This window comes from Protopterus annectens, chromosome 3.part0 (assembly GCF_019279795.1).
Source record: "Protopterus annectens isolate FY-2018-M chromosome 3.part0, PAN1.0, whole genome shotgun sequence".
Taxonomy (NCBI): domain Eukaryota; kingdom Metazoa; phylum Chordata; order Ceratodontiformes; family Protopteridae; genus Protopterus; species Protopterus annectens.
The window spans coordinates 492916569-492934483 of record NC_056731.1 but is presented as its reverse complement, the minus strand read 5'-3'; the positions used below and the strand labels follow the sequence as shown (position 1 = coordinate 492934483).

General features: G+C 39.1%; 1 protein-coding gene across 3 annotated transcripts in view; it reads left to right on the top strand.

Moving 5' to 3' along the window:
* The window catches only part of LOC122796444 (beta-galactosidase-like), a 1102950-nt gene that overhangs the window by 58020 nt on the left and 1027015 nt on the right, over window positions 1-17915 (top strand). For 2 of the 3 annotated variants that reach the window (XM_044064918.1, XM_044064917.1), the window contains exon 2: window positions 15329-15495. In XM_044064918.1, the coding sequence (XP_043920853.1) occupies window positions 15329-15495 (167 nt within the window). Of the gene's footprint in view, window positions 1-4935; window positions 5035-15328; window positions 15496-17915 lie in introns of those variants that run through there. The other variant, XM_044064919.1, reaches the window with a different exon arrangement.

The following is a 17915-nucleotide window of genomic DNA, read 5'->3' as shown; positions in this document are numbered from 1 at the left end:
TTATCTCCTCCTTTCTTAACTGTTAATTGTTGAGCCTCATCTTCCATAAATATTTTGATTTCTGCTTTTTCCTGATTTCCCCACTTCTCTGCTTTTTATACAAATTTTCAGAAAATTTCTGAAATCCCCCTAATACCACTGGACCTCCTGGTTATTTTTCTAAGTTTGGCAACAACCCTAACCATTTCTACGTTCTGTTGCCTAAGTCATCATGCACAAAAACTGTGACCTAGGGTTATCAAAACTGTTACACAGCAATATGTCTAAACTCATGCATATTATCCATATGCTTCCTTATTTTCTCTTTAGCACTCTGCAACTGCACCTCCTGTTGCTCTTTGAGATTCCCCTTATTTTGTAATACTTTAACCTTTGTCAGCCCCTCTAAATAATGTTTACTTTTTAAACCGGTCTCTCTCTCTCTTTCTACCCTATTTTTAAGCTCCACTTTCATTTTATCCCACTCACTAGCTATAAATGCTGGAGTACTTTCTACATTCCCTAATAATTCCCAGGTGATTTCCACTACCCATTCATTAAATTCATTTCTTTTTAACAGGTAGGTGGGGAAGCATGATTGCCTTAACTTTGCTTCATTACCAAGCATTTCTCTCTCTCTAATTATTAGTACATGATCAGAAGTAGTTATTGGATATGTGTGAAGTTCTCAATTAAATGCACATGTTCCTGTGAAATATAATTTCTGTCTTGTCTAGCCTAGCTCAATTACTGTACCTTCGAGAATATATAAATTCTCTGAGTTCTTATTACTGAATTTACTTATTTCGTATATTGGAAGCCTGTAGCAGATGATATGTCTTAACCTGTGTGATTTAGGAGCAAGTTTGCTCATTACAAAACTTGTTCTCAAATCTTGTGTACATATCATGGGTTATATTTTAGATCTCAGTTGTTCTTGTAGGGAATTGTCTGAAAACTCTTATTTGGTGAACAATTGCCTCAAAAGGTGAGAGAAAATATTTTGCTTTTGTAAACTTCGTACAATACAGTGCATATCTTTAAAAATATTTGTATCTTTAACTTTTGTCAGAGTCCAGTTTGTAAGTCTTGGATCTTGTTTGCTATAAATATTGCCTAGTCTGAAAGTAAGAGCTGATGATGGTGCAAGGTTTATATATTGTCTGTATTTTCGTGAAGCATGTTAGTCGGCGCCTGAATAGGCTCACACAACCTTTGATGCTGGAAGATCAAGTCTGGATTTTGCATCCACTCCAGGTACTGGATTATTTTCCAAAACTGACAGTACAGTGCAACATGAGTGGAGGGGGTGCGGCATTCCTGAATGGACCATCCTTTGGATAAGATGTTAAATGAAGGTCACCATCTGCTTGATGTTTGAAGCTCAAGTAGTTGTAAAACATTCCACGGCACTTGTTAAAGTGTAGAGGCTTTTTATTTATTTTCATATTAAATACTATTTATCCTCTGCCCAGAAGGGGGAAATATTTATACATGTATATAAATGTACATATTCACAATTCATTCTAATACCTCCTATTTAATACCATTTTTGTATCCCATTTCTTAAACAAATTCTGCTTAGTTCTTTCTTTCCATGCAAGCTAAATACATAACATACATATTTTATCAACTTTCTATATCAGCATCCTCAATATTTTCATAATGTCCATATGTATGTGTGTTTGTTTTTTCTGATTTACCAAGTTCTAACTTCATAAGCATTATACTCCCAAGCCATTTAACTATCTTTGCTACAAAAATAAATGCATCATTGTTTCTTCAACTCCTACGTTATATTTTTTCTTTTCTTTTATATTGCATCAAAGCCTTAACTGTCAATCTGCTATGCAAAGCCACTGAAAATTATCCCTGTATTCCCATATATCCCAGAATTGCGCATGTCTTTCCGAAGAGCTTTTCCTTCCTTCTCTTCTAATTCTTCCTGTCAGATTTTTTCATTATACCCTTTTCATGCTTATTTTTTTAATTTAGCTTTTAGTTGACTTTTTAGTCCCAATAGGCTACTGGCCTCTCCTTGGGGAGACCCAAGGTGGTATTTAGAGTAATAGAGGAAATTTGCCAATGGCATCAGGGAATGTCCCTTTATTCTTTTCAGTAAGTGCCGTGGGATCTTTAACATATACTTAAGTTACCCCCAGTTCTAGCAGATGACTCTGGTTTAACATCTCTTCTGAAGGATGACATACACATGAGTGCAGTAGCTGCTTTATGCCACACTTCAGTGTCAGCAATCCATCTTTGTGGTTTTTGGGAATAGAACCCACAGCCTTTTCCACAGAAGGTAAATGTGCTTGAGGTCCTGTGGCTATTCATGCATCCTATTTGCTAGAAACAGTATATACATGACAGAAGGCATCTTAATCACTGGTTAACCTCACTGATAGTCTCACTATAATTGCCACCAGTTTCTTAGAATTTATTTGCAGTGCAATACAGAGAGAGAGGGAGATTGTCAGGCACTGAAGACTACCCACTACTATCAAATTGATTTACATTTCTGTGTTTGTCCTGCTCAAGATAGTGGGAGCATCCGGCTGAAATACTCATGATGGTGAACTGACCTCAAGACTTTCTACACCACTAAACCTGAAGTAACCATGCTAAGTTTGATCATCCCACTAGGAGTATGGAAATTCCCAACTGCAGATATGAAACCATCACTGCCACCAATGTTATCCCATGGTGGGCTCTTTAATATATGGAGATCACTGCATGGGTGTGAGTTTGGGGGGGGGGGGGGTGTAGGTGGCAGCTTACAAGTGTAGACCAAAACTGTTGTCCACATAAGATGACATAATGGGAAATCTGTCTCTTGAACAAGTTGGCTGTAACACTTGGCTTGATACACAGTCCATTCGGTATTTGTATGGAGCCCTGCAAGGAAGCACTGCATAGTAACCCATGAGTGACTACAGGCTTTCTGGGTAGCAGCCACATGGGAGGAGGACTCCTGTCTTTGATTCCATGATGGTGTCTGGACATACTCGCAGTACTCAGTTGATCTGCTTGGGAAGTATCATGGGAGAGGGTCGTATATGGGCCCTCCGCTTCTGTCCACTTGGTGTATTCAACCAACAGCAACAGTGAAATGTTAGTGATCAGTTGCACTGAAGTGGTGAATGAAAAGAACGGTCATAAGTGATTAGTAATTGCTTTAAAACCAGCCACTTAATGGCAAAATATTATTACTCCAGAGAAAGTCTCATACTGCAAGGTAAATCAGTAGTTGAAAAAGAGTAAGCTGTGTGATGAAGTACCAAGTTCTCGCTAAAACAGCAGATACGTCCTGTAAGTTAATCGGGAAACGTAGTCATTAAAAACAGTAACTAAACTAGATTAATCTGGAGTTGGGTGTAAGTACATCATCATCATCTCTTATGCCTTAAATAGTTTCTCTTCCCACAGAGCCAGTAATTTCTTTCTTTCTGTAGCAGTGTGTTATATCTGCTTTGGATATACTTCACATGCAACTTATGACATTCACAGGAGAAAGATGTCAGAAAATCTAGGAGTTTTTGTTGCTTTCAATGAAGGCAAACAAGATTTTTCATACTTGAAAGAAGTGCCATTAAATAAAATTAGCTGCTGTTTGTTTTTTGTACAGAAAAACATTAATGGGATGATCCAAGTTTTATGTGCATGTGCAACTTTGTTTGCATTCTTTAAAAGTTCCTTCTTAAAGATGTATATGGCACTGTTTTATTGTCCACATTTCAGAAAACGCTGCAGGCTGAATAACCACTCCTAGAATAGGTCTGATTTTAAAAGGAGATTATTACAAGGTATTCTGTTATGGCACTTCACAATTTTTTTTTTTTTTGGGGGGGTAACGCTTTGCTTGGGTGTCTGTAATTTGTTGTAGTGCTCCAAGAGAGCTCCTTAAGAGAGAGTACTGTTGTATTAGGAACTGGTGAAAAAGCAGATCATTTGGAGATTGAGGGACTTTGACTACCCCTAGGGAGAAGCATTAACACTTCTGTTTCCCCCCCAAGAGATATCCTTTTCAGGTTTTTACACCACCCTACCACTGAAGTTTTCTGCTCGTGGGGGCCATGGCATGGGGGCAGTCATATGGTAGAGCTGTATTGTAATGTTAGTTCTGGAGGTGGTTAACGCTAATTAGCTATATGCTGTTTCCTGGAAATGCCAGTATCTCTAAATTTGTGTAGAATCACTCCACCATATAACATTTTACTGTTGCAGGAAAAAGGTACCACTGTTTAAAAGGCAGCTGTCACTTATTCACTCCTGTGCCAAGTGCCCATGGTGCAGGTAGGTTCAGCTCAGACATGAGCATTTGATGTTTGTGTGTGGCTCTTGTGGGTTGGTGGGGGCATGCACATGCATTTGTAGAGGCATGAAAGAAGGTGCATGAATGTGTTTGTTTCTGCTTGGGTGATCTCACCAAAGGGTGTTGGGCAGGGAATTGACGGTATGGTTGTGTGTGTTTGTGAGGCTATTGATGCATACGTGTGAATGAATGGTTGCTTACTCGGTAGCTTGTTGATGGTTGGATGTGTGACTGCCTGCATGCGAGTGTGGAGGTGGTGCCTTTGTAAATAAAATGGGTAGCAACTACACACACACATGTTCAATGGAATGGGTGCAGATTCAAATAGAGCGTGATTTGCTCAAACAGAGAAAAATCAAACAGGAAGTGCTTGCCATGAATACGGAGCTTTGTCAACAAATTAATGCACCCCGTCAGAATAAGTTATTGGATACAAACAATAAACTTAAAGAAATTTGAACTCACAGAGAACGGAAAAAACATAAAATTAATAGAGTGCTGAAAGATTACAAACTTCAAAGGGTGTTTCTATGGAAATGCAGTAATAAGGTTACATCATGTACAGGAAGGGATAGGGTGAGACATTCTCCTTCTGTTTGCTTTGCTACTTCAGATGATATGGAAATAACTACCGGAGCGGAGAGTGAAGGAAATGATGGGTATCCACTATTACCAGCAGCACAGTGACCTGCAGAGCATGCCGAATGTTTTTGAAATGAAGCTCCAGAGGAATTTCTAAGGTACTGGTAAGAAACAGGGCAGAAATGATTGGGGACATAAACAGAACAGAAGTAATGATAAACAATTTCAAAATGTTTATAAGACAAAAAGAACCAAATGGTACTAATCTTGTAAATGATTTGAATATTTCTACATTACCGATTTCTGAAGTTGTTAATTCTGTACTCAGTTTGGGTTTAAAAATTATACCAATGTTTCTTCCACGGCTTCGTGTTCTTAAGTGAATTGTTTAGGCTAAGTAGAAAACTTCACTTAACTAATAACATTACTGTCAGATATTAGTTTACAGGACTCATTTTATTCATGTATATTGGAAGAGGAATGTTTAAATAATGAATGTAATAATGCTTATGTATTGTTAAATACTGATGGCGTTCTTGTTTTAGTGATTTTATACCTCCATATTCTAATCAAAATATTCAGAATTTTAAGTCAGTGTTAATTTTCCAAGTGGAAACTTTGTTTTTCTTTTTAAAAACTCATAAAACAAAGTGCAAGAAAATTATTTAAAGATCAATGGGTAGCTCTCAAACAATTGTGTATGGATTGTAGATTGGTCATTAAATTGTCTGATAAAGGCAATAAAATTGTAATAATGAACCATGAACAGTATGTGAAAATGTGCTACGCTCATTTGAATAATGCTGAGATGTGAAAAGAAAAGCTATGAAGAGGCAATGAATAACTATTTAGAATTATTACATAAAGGTGTATGTTTAGGTTATTTTAGTAAAGTGGATGGTGTCATTCTAAGGGGATCCAGTATCTGTCTGCCTGGGATGACATGATTGACAAACCACGATGCTTTGCCAGAGATGGCCTGCACCTGTCACCCTTGGGATTCCAGATACTGACTAAGGCTCTTGCCACCCCTATAGTGCCTTTTTTAGGCAAGGTTCAAATGACAAATTCACCACCGTAACAGGTACAAGCAAGCAAAATCTGAGGGTAATGCTACATGCTAGAAGTCTAAACCTCAAAATGCACTCCTTTAAAATGGAGAACCTCGACATCTGTGCAATGACAGAGACCTGGTTCAAAGCTCCAGAGAGCACCCCTGCATTACCAGGCTATAATTCATACCACACCTTTCGGCCACCTCATTACCAGGCTATAATTCATACCACACCTTTCAGCCACCTAACTTGGACCGAAGCACTAAAGGCGGAGGCGTGTCCATATTCATTAAGGATATCCACACCTCCAGGCTTGTTGCTCAGCATAATGCATCTGAGATTATCCAAGTGCAACTAACTCTGGGCAAGACTGCAATGTAAATTGTAGCTTGCTACAGATCCCCCACCATGCCCCAGGATCCCCACTCCTCTTTTTCTTGATACACTGGAAAATAGGGTACAACCTAACACCCTAATAATGGGCGATTTCAACTACCCCATCATTAACTGGAAAAACTACTCGTGTACCAACTCTTGTGCTCAGCATTTTCTGGAATTCATAAATTCCAATGCCTTGGATCAACTTATCTACACCCCCACCAGGGGCAGCAATATCCTAAACCTGGTCATTACCAACATGGGCAACTGGTGTTCTACACCAGAGGTCAATTCCTTGTTGGTCAGATCCGACCACAAGCAAATCACCCTAGACATCCACATCCCAGCCCCACCCCCCATTAGGGAAACTACTGTAAAAAATTTCTCCAAAGCCAACTTCACACTTAAGACAGAAGTGGCAAACTTCACGACACCCATGCTGACGGACAGTAGAGATACGACTGCTGATTCCTATACAATTGCACTTTATAAGCACTTGTACGAGTGCATGGATCGTGCAATCCTTAACATATCCAAAATGCTGTCCTCCAAAAAAAGCCAATCTGGTGGTCCCCTGCTATAAACTCTACAACAGAAGAAAGAAACTGTTGCAAAAAAGAGTAAAATACCATACCTCAGTAAGAAGCTGAGAGATCCCTTATAAAATCCTCCAAAGCTAGTTATGAAAACAAAATCGCCACTGATTCTAAAGACAACCACAAAGCATTCTATAGCTATGTCAAGAATCTCAATGGCAACACTCTGATCTGCTCTGAGTTACAGCACAATGACACTAAATATACAGAACCAACTGATATTGCCAACATCCTGGCAGGTTCAGTGATAACTTTACTCCTCTCTCATCCCCTAAAGGGCCCATCTCTATACCAGAAGAATGCAAAGTACCTGTAATAATGGCTGCACAGGTAAAAAAAACACTCTCCAAAGCCAAGAACACAGCATCCATGGAGCCTGACAACATCCCAGGCTGTGTTCTACATGAACTACAGAACGAACTGGCACCCCACCTAAATACCATGTTCAAGCATAGCCTCACCTCAGGAATTGTGCCCACTGAATGGTGCACAGCAACGGTTATCCCACTCCACAAAGGGGGAGCCACCACGGACCCTGGGAACTACCACTCCATTAGCCTGACAGAGCCTGGTCTGCAAGGCTATGGAGCATATCATCATGGAACTTGTAAACAATGACATTGGTAATCTACAAACTCTGGACCCTACCCAGTTTGGGTTTGTAAAAGGCAGATCATGTCTCCTAAACCTGATGGACTTTTTTGAAGCGGTCACCAAAGCTGTAGATGAGGGTAAGGTGGTGCACAAAGCCTGTCTAGATCTCGCCAAGGCTTTCGACACCATCCCCCACTCTGGAATTATAGACAAGCTCACTAAACTAGGTATAAATCCCTATGTCACAAGATGGGTTGCCAGCTGGCTCACTGTCCGAACCCACGCTGTGAAAGTAGACTCTAAATCCAAATTCAGACCAGTGACAAGTGGAGTACCACAGGGTTCAGTCCTAGGTCCTCTCCTGTTAGCCTGTACTTCAGAGAAGTAGATACCAAACACAGAAGGTCTTTGGCTAACAAAGTTTGCAGATGACTGCAAACTAGGAGCCATAATCAGATCTCCTAATGATGTGGATATCCTACAAAAGGGCCTCACTGAGACAGATGCCTGGTGTTAAAGCCATAGCCCCAAGCTCCATGCCAAAAAGTGCATTGTCATCCCTTTTGGTAAAAACTCTACCCATGAACTACCACATAGGCAGTAGTCTACTTAACACTGAAAGTGTGATAAGAGACCTTGGGACACAGGTGGATAGTAGTCTCTCTCTTTTTGATAATCACATCGCCACAGTAGTTGGGAAATCATTCTACGTGGCAGACCTAATCACAAAAGGTTTCTCATCCAGGAAAAAAGGTCATTGTTCCCCTCTACCCATTATAGAGTACAACGCCCCTTTTGGTATGTACCTCACAAGACATCTACAACAACTGGAAAGGCCAGAGAAATACCTCACAAAGAGGATTACCAGCCTCAAACAGATGCCCTACGCAGACCGTCTCAAAAAACTCCAGCTTTACGCTTGTCGCATATCGCCTACTCGGAGGCAATCTCTGCCTAACATACAAAGCTGTGTCAAACCCAGAGCTGTAGGACATGCTCCACTTAAAGAAATCCCAATCCCACCGAGCTACATGCCCTAGGGACCTAAACCTTGTCACCACAATAAACAGATCATGCTGGAGGGATATATTCCTGTCTCAGAGACTTCTCATACTCTGGAACAAACTACCGATCTAGATCAAGCATACCTCCTCATTAGCACTCTTCAAGAAAAATCTTGATGATTGGATGGGAGATGGGAAATTCACCCCGGGAATCACTTCTGTGGCTCTGCTTGACAGGGGCACAGGAAAATCATTTTCTTGGGTGGCAAAAGCCAGGGTACCATTTGGCTAGGCTTATATAGGCCCTAGGGCCAATAGCCTAGTTACCTATGAACCTATGTAAGAAAAAAGTTTTAAACTGATAATACATGTATAGCATCTTTCTGTTGTCTGCCAAAAATCCATAAAGGAGTTGAGAATTTGTATGGCAGACCCATAGTGGCCACTGAGAAATATTTTTTGAAGAATCTGGGCATCATTTTGCATGAATATCTAAAACCATGGGTAATACGGACACCATCTTGTGTTAAAGATGGCCACGAAGTAAAATCATGCCCATTATTTGGGAAGGATATATGTACTGGCTTAGTTTAAATGTTACTAGTTTATATACTAGTATTAAGCATAATATAGGTGTTGCCATTACTAAATTTTTTTAGGGGATACACCTATGTCTCATTATGTGGTAACATTTTTTTTTTTTTTTTTTTTTTTTTTGAAAAATAACTTTTTAAAATTCAATGGGGATGTTTTCCAACCCAGCCACTGGGGATGCACAAGCCAGTGCATTTCTTTGTGCTGGTCCCAAGCCCGGATAAATGGGGAGGGTTGTGTCAGGAAGGGCATCTGGCGTAAAACTTCGCCAAATAATTTAATGTGGACACCAATAAATATTTCCATACCGGATCGGTCAAGGCCCGGGCTAGCAATGACCGCCACCAGTACTGTTAGCCAACAGGGTGCTGGCAGAAATTGGGCTACTGTTGGCTGAAGGAGGAGAAGAGACGGAAGGCATGGCCGAAGGCAGGAAGAGAGGAAAAAGGCTAGGACTGTGGTAGTGAGGGTCGGAGCTTTGAATGTTGGCAGTATGACTGGTATAGGGAGAGAGCTAGCTGATATGATGGACAGAAGGAAGGTTGGTATATTGTGTGTGCAAGAGTCCAGATGGAAGGGGAGTAAGGCTAGGTGTATCGGAGATGGGTTCAAATTGTTTTACCATGGTGTGGATGGCAGGAGAAATGGTGTAAGAGTTATTCTGAAGGAGCAGTATTCTAATAGTGTTTTGGAGGTGAAGAGAGTGTCGGATAGAGTGATGTTTGTTTATGAAGCTGGAAATTGATGGTGTAATGATGAATGTTGTTAGTGCATATGCTCCACAAGTTGGGTGTGCAATGGATGAGAAAGAAAAATTTTGGAGTGAATTGGATGAAGTGGTGATGACTGTACCCAAGGGTGAGAGAGTAGTGATTTGGAGCAGATTTCAATGGGCATGTTGGTGAAGGGAACAGAGGGGATGAGGAAGTGGGTAGGTATGGTGTTAAATGCAGAAGGTCAGATGGTACTGGATTTTGTGAAAAGGATGGACATGGCTGTGGTGAATACGTATTTTAACAAGAGAGAAGAGCATAGGGTGACATACAAGAGTGGAGGAAGATGCACACAGGTGGATTATATCTTATGGAGGAGGGCCAGTTTGAAGGAGATTGGAGACTGTAAAGTGGTGACCGGGGAAAGTGTAGTTAGGCAGCATAGGATGGTGGTTTGTAGGATGACGTTGGTGATCTAGAGGAGGAGCAGTGTGAGGGCAACACCAAGGATCAAGTGGTGGAAACTGAAAAAGGGTAATTGTGAGGTGGAGTTCAGGGATGAGTTAAGACAGGCACTGTGTGGCAGTGAAGAGTTACCAGATAGCTGGGTAACTACAGCAGAGCTAGTAAGGGAGACTGCTAGAAAGGTGCTTGGTATGACATCTGGACAGAGGAAGGACGACAAGGAGACATGGTGGTGGAATGAGGAAGTACAGGAGAGTATACAGAGCTAGTAAGGGAGACTGCTAGAAAAGTGCTTGGTATGACATCTGGACAGAGGAAGGACGACAAGGAGACATGGTGGTGGACAGAGGAAGGACGACAAGGAGACATGGTGGTGGAATGAGGAAGTACAGGAGAGTATAGCGAGAAAGAGGTTGGTGAGGAAGTACAGGAGAGTATACAGAGAAAGAGGTTGGTGAGGAAGTACAGGAGAGTATACAGAGAAAGAGGTTGGCAAAGAAGAAGTGGGATTGTCAGAGAGATGAAGAAAGTAGGAGGACCTGTACTGATTGGCTAGACAGAGGGGAAACCTACTCACAAGCGAGGAGTGTGTTGAGGAGATGGAAAGAGTACTTTTGAGGGGTTGATGAATGAAGAGAATGAGAGGGAGAGGAAGGTTGGATGATGTGGGGATAGTGAAACATGAAGTGCAATGGATTAGCAAGGAGGAAGTAAGGATAGCTATGAAGAGGATGAAGAATGGAAAGACTGTTGGCCCAGATGACATACCTGTGGAAGCATGGAAGTGTTTAGGTGAAATGGCAGTGGATATTTAACCAGATTGTTTAATGAAATCTTGGAAAGTGGGAGGATGCCTGAGAAATGGGTGTTTTGGTACCGATCTTTAAGAATAAGGGTGATGTGCATAGCTGTAGTAACTACAGAGGGATTAAATTGATCAGTCACAGCATGAAGTTATGGGAAAGAGTAGTGGAAGCTAGGTTAAGAAGGGACGTAATGAATAGTGATCAGCAGTATGGTTTCATGCCCGGAAAGAGCACTACAGATGGATGTTTGCTCTGAGAGTGTTGATGGAGAAGTACAGAGAATGTCAGGAGGAGTTGCATTCTGTTTTTGTAGACTTAGAGAAAGCATATGACAGGGTGCCTAGAGAGGATATGACAGGGTGCCTAGAGAGGAGTTGTGGTATTGTATGAGGAAGTCAGGAGTGTCAGAGTAGTATGTAAGAGTGGTACAGGATATGTACGAGGGTAGTGTTGACAGCGGTGAGGTCTGCTGTGGGAGTGATGGATGCGTTTAAGGTGGAGGTGGGGTTACATCAAGGATCAGCTCTGAGCCCTTTTTGTTTGCAATGGTGATGGACAGGTTGACGGACGAGATCAGACAGGAGTCTCCGTGGACTATGATGTTTGCAGATGACATTGTGATCTGTTGAGAGTAGGAACAGGTGGAGACGACCCTAGAGAGATGGAGATATGCTCTAGAGAGAAGAGAAATGACTGTCAGCAGGAGTAAGACAGAATATATGTATGTGAATGAGAGGGAGGATAGAGGAATGGTGAGGATGCAAGGAGTAGAGGTGGCGAAGGTGGATGAGTTTAAATACTTGGGGTCAGTAGTTCAGAGTAACGGTGAAAGTGAAAGAGAGGTGAAGAAGAGAATACATGCAGGATGGAGTGGGTGGAGAAGAGTGTCAGGAGTGATTTGTGGCAGACTAGTACCTGTAAGAGTGAAAGGGAAAGTCTACAAGAGGGTAGTGAGATCAGCTATGTTATATGGGTTGGAGACAGTGGCATTGACAAAAAGGCAGGAGTTTGAGCTGGATGTGGCAGAGTTAAAGATGTTAAGATTTGCTCTGGGTGTGACGAGGGTGGACAGGATTTAGGAATAAGTATATTAGAGGGTCAGCCCAGGTTGGAAGGTTTGGAGACAAAGCCAGAGAGGCAAGATTACGTTGGTTTGGACATGTGCTGAGGAGGGATGCTGAGTATCTTGGGGGGAAAAGATGCTAAGGATGAAGCTACCAGGTAACAGGAAAATTGGAAGGCCTAAGATAAGGTTTATGGATGTGGTGAGAGAGGACAATGCAGGTGGTTGGTGTGACAGAGCAAGATGCAGAGGACAGAAAGAAATGGAAACGGGTGATCCACTGTGGCGATCCCTAACGGGAACAGCCGAAAAAGAAGATGATGAATGGGGATATTTTCCACCAGTTGCAAGGGACAGCCATAGGGGGCTTCTTTTGCCCCCATATATGCAAATCTAGTTATGGCCAAGTTTGAGTTGGAGAATGTATATAGACATGAGTTTTTTTGGGTCTTATGTGGGCAAATATTTTTGTTGCATTGACTATTTAATATTTTTATGTAAAGGAGGTCGTGAAAATGTTGAAGCATTTTATTCAAGTTAATAATTTTCTTTAAAATGTGATGGTATCCAAGTGGGCTAGAGAATATTACATATTTGGATATTAGTTTGAGGGGAAGGATTGGTGAGCCTATTATAACAACCATATATAGGAAATTTGAAAATGTTAATTCCTTTTTATATGGCAGTAGCTGCCATCCAACACATTTAATTTGTATGATACATTAGAATGAATTTTTACGTATAGAAAAACTTTGTAGTGAAGAAAAACATTTTATATGATGAAATGTGTAGAACAGCTGAAATGTTTTAGTAGGAGATATGAAGTAAACCAGGTTATTGAAGCTGGAAGTAAAATAATGTATAAATGTTATAGTAATACCCCCATAAAAGTTAACATTGCAGGTAATGAAAGAAGAAAGAAATATGATATTTATAATAAGCAAGATAGTTATGGTAGAAAGGTTTATTTTGTGACCATGTATAATGTTTTGACCGAAAAAATTATCAATGTGGTTAAACATTACTGGCCATTATTATTAAGGGATAAAAATCTGGTGAAAATATTATCTAAATGTTCAACTATCGTATAAGACAGGAAGGAATTTGTTAGACATGCTGGTACATAAAAGATTTTATTCCACCGGATGCTGTTATGCACAATGAGGTAGTTGTAAACAGGGGTACATATGCTTGTAAGAAATGTTGTATTTGCAAATTCATAATTAGAAAGTACAATATTATAAATGGAATGTATTTTTCTCCGAATGGAATCTATAATTTTAATACTGAGAATGTTATCTATCTGTTGAAGTGTGATTGTGGGTTATATTATGTAGGTGAGACTGTTGGATCCTTTAAAAAATGTGTACAAGAAAATATTAGGGATATAGTTAATGAGAGAATGGATAGCCCTTTGGGCACACATTTTAAGCCTTTCCATGCATCTAATCCAGACTGAGAGCAACTGTTTTAGAACAGGTTAATTTATCTTTGGGAAAATGTGATGTTAAATTGTTGCACAAAGAAACATTATTTTAAAGTATAACACTTTGGAACCAAATGGCTTAAATAAGGAATGTAATTGGAGGTTTATTAGATAATTGAATGTTAATTAATTTATTGGATGTATTATTAGTGATTTTTCAGTGTTTGTTACTCTTGGAAGGCTGTTGTGGAGCCAAAGTGCTAAGTCTCGGTAATAAAATTGTATTCTTGTGTTCTTGACCATTTTGTCGTTTTTTTATTATTTTCCATTGCACAGTTGTTTTACGTTTTCAGTGCCTTTTGTAAGTGCAATGCATGGGATTCTAAGGAAAGCACTAATTTTGTCTTGCCTGATATCACTAGTACAGGCTAGTATGGGATTCAGAAGTATAATGAAGAGGTGGTAACCTTTCTAATTGCATAGATGTTTCTGAATTGCATTTTCTCACCATCACAGTAATTGACCAGCTTGCAGAAGGCAGTTCCCGCAAGTGGTGAGCCTGCTTCTGAATCCTGGTGTGCCATTCTATAATTTCCTCCATTATTCTTCCCTTTGGACATACCTAAAATGAATATATATTTGTGTTGTTATGCAGCAATTTGTTGGGCTCGATTAGTTTGCTGTTTAGAGTCTCTTACTAAGGTGAAAAAGATATGAGCTAGCATTGGATTTATAATGGGTATGCCCAACACACGGTACCTCTGTGGTGGGAGGAGGGGTGTATTTTCCTGGAAAAAGACAGTGAGAGAGAACCACAGGTTTTACAGAGTTAAGTCTCTCTAGATGTACTGTTATACTTCCCCATGCATTTGTACATTTTAATGTTTGCCATCAGTCAACATAAAAGTCCAAATGTATGTTTTCTTAATATAGTTATCCTCTGAAGAAAAAGAGGTAGTGTGTTTGTTAATTTAATAACATGTAGGACTTGAATTCCCTTTGGAGCGTTATTTCCTGATTGTTAGAAACCTTAAGCACATAAGTTAAATACTTTTTTATGTCTATTTCCCTTTCCAACCACATGAAGCCTTAGGCTGTCCACCTTAGCAGTCACTGGATCCTGTAACTCTTCCTACTAGGTACCTCAGATGTAAAGCTTTACTAGGTGGGCCCCTTGACTCCATGGGGGAGTTGCCCTTAACAGTAATTTACTACAGCCAGGAAGTTGAGGGACTGTCAAATCAGGGAGCATGTAAGCCAGGAATTGTCATTTTAATCAGAGCATGGAAGCCAGGAACTGTCATTTTTGTGGCAGCTAATCAATTAATCTAGCTGTGAAAGCAGCTAGTCCAGTAGTATAAGGAAGTCATTGACACCCATGCCTTAACCTGGGATAACCTACAAGGATCCCTAGCTTCACCAGAGTTCACATGGGTACTAGGTTTTCCCACCTCTGTCTCCATGTTAAGCCCTGTTAGCAGACCAAGTAAGTTCCTAAACTTGTACCAGCAGCACAGTTGGACATCTGTTCTTGGTGCCACTGGGGTTACTTTACAAAGGCATTATTTAAAGAAATTAATATGTGTATAACTGTTCATTGGGATCTGTATATGCTAAATATGGGCTTCAGGTTTAGGTCTGCAGAGTTTCTCCCTTTTGCATGGTCTATGGTGGTTCTTTTTGTTGCAGATATAAACTAGTAATGGTCACAATACTCTTAACAAACTGTATATTAACACACTACAGTTTTATTTTTAGACTGCCAAGCATACCTTTCAGATTGATTATGAGAACAACTGCTTCAAGAAAGATGGGGAATCATTTCGATACATCTCTGGTAGCATTCATTACTCCCGCGTACCTCGCTACTACTGGAAGGATCGCATACTGAAAATGTATATGTTAGGCCTCAATGCAGTTCACACGTAAGTGCATCACCCTCATTCAAACCATTCCATTACTGTTCATAGTTTTATGTTTTGTTTAAGTCCCACGTGCATGTAGCAGCTAGGAAACGAGGTCAGTTTAATGTAAGAACCTTAACTTGTTTATTTTTTTACTTCTTGTTAAATTTATATAGTAAATGGATCTGCTTAATTTTGTTTTTCCTCTCTGTTTCATATAGCTGTTGCCAAGTCCCATTTCTAATTCAGAAAAAAATTGAATTCAGGCCCAAAACATTTTTTTCCTTTATTTTATATTTGTTTTCCATTTTACTTTAAACTTTTGTAACACCCACAGGCTAACAAGGTTAGTGTTTTAAATGTAAGCTGCAAAACATTAATCTACCAGTCAATATTTTTAGTGGTAGCTATTTTTTAGTCTTGATTGTGCCCTTTATTTTCATTCAGTCCACTGGCATTCCTTTGTAGTGTCCATTTTCAGGTAATGCTTAAGGACTGTGACAAGACCTCATTCTGTTTTCTGTAGCCCAAGTATCCTTGGTATCTGAGGATTTGTGTTTGAGTTAGTACGTTGTCAGTATTCTGTTACGTGGTCAAAATGGGCTGCTGTTCCTGATGCTATTGTTTTTTTTCCGTTTCCTAACGGATCTGTTGGTGTAATTGAATGTGGTGGTTACAGTGTTCCTTTCGTATTTTCCTACACTCTTTCTCCATCCAAGTCTCAGGCCTGTCACTTAGACGCAACTTGCTCAAGATGAGACCAAGGTTCAGTCTGCCTGGGTTTATGGTAGTTTGTGAATGTTACAGTAAAAGTCACCACTCAGCCATGAGTGCAGCAGATTTTACACATGACTGCTGAGGTCTGCCCATGAGGGCAAAGCCTGACTGGATACATTTTCTTTGGGGAATGGGTAAACCCTGCAGCCAGAAAGGTGTTATTAAACAGTAACAATCACCATCTAAATACCTGTCGAAGTTAGTCCCAAAAATGTATCAGAACCTTTTGTTTTGTACCTGTAAATTAACACTATTATCCTTTACAGTGCTGTAGAACAAGCAAATACTCAACACATTTCTTTTTTTCTTTTCAAAACAAGTTTATTGTTTTAACATATAAGAGAAATATCATAACAATTTTATACAAATAATTAAAAATAGGTATTATTATAATATTCAACAAAACAACTAAAGTATTTACAAAGACATCCACTACAATCAGATCAATTAATTAAACTAAAATACTGTGCTATTGAAATTAGAATTTTTTTAACAAATTTTGTAAATTATCCCATACAATAATATGTGATGTTTTTCTAGTTGTTCTCATTCTAATTGTGCTTATTTCCATATGACACATTATATTCATAACATTTTTAAATTCATTGAACGAAGGAGGTGTATCTGAAATCCAATTTCTAGTTATTCTTTTCCTAGCCACTGCTAGGATAGACCATAACAAGGGAAGCTTAATCTTTTTAACACATTGAGGTACAGGTGTGTTGAATAATATAAGAGTTCTATCTGTAAAAAGAGCCTGCAAAAATTCATTAATTGACTTCCAGTATTCTTTTAACTTCATACAGTCATAAAACATATGAGCCCAGTCAGCATTAATTTCTACATTACATCTCTTACATAGATTATCTTTATTATTAATTTTATTCATCATCAAAGGTGTATAAAAAGATCTATGTAAAAATTTCCATGTATAAAGTCTCCAGACAATGGAAGATGTAGTTCTATAAGCAGATTCCAATATATATTGTTTATCTTGTTGAGTTGGTGGGTCCCCATTAATAGAGGTGAAATAAATCCAGTATGAATCTACATTGTAAAAAGTTTCTTGTCTGATAATTTTATGTATATATGAAAGTTTACCTTTATCAGAAACTTTATGCTGTAAATTTATTATCAAGTAATCAATCAGTTTTGGAATAGATTCTTTAACTGTTATAGACATTAGATCTATTCTATCAATGAGATGTTGTCTAAAGATCTGAACCTCTAACCAGCAAGTTTCTCTTAGATCAAATTTTTGTTTTAAGAAATTTAGATTTTTAACTTTATTATCAGATATCAGCTGATACCAGTACTTTAGATTATTATCTATAGCTAAATGAGCTCCTTCAGAAGTAGATGACATAAGCATACCCTGAGTATAAATTATAGGGAATACAATAAAATTCCATTCCCTATACTTAGGGTGCATGAATATAAAGTTATTATAACTAATAATAATATTTAATGGGTAACAGACCATATGTTTAGGTGTAATAGGTGAAGTACAAAATTCCTTTAGCAACCACAACATGGAGTTATTTATAATCATATTTTTATGTGTTAAGGAGATTTTCATGAAGTGCATGCTAATTAGCTCCCAATAATCTTTCCATTTTGTGACATATGACCGATCTATTAATAAAGTAATAACTTTTATAATA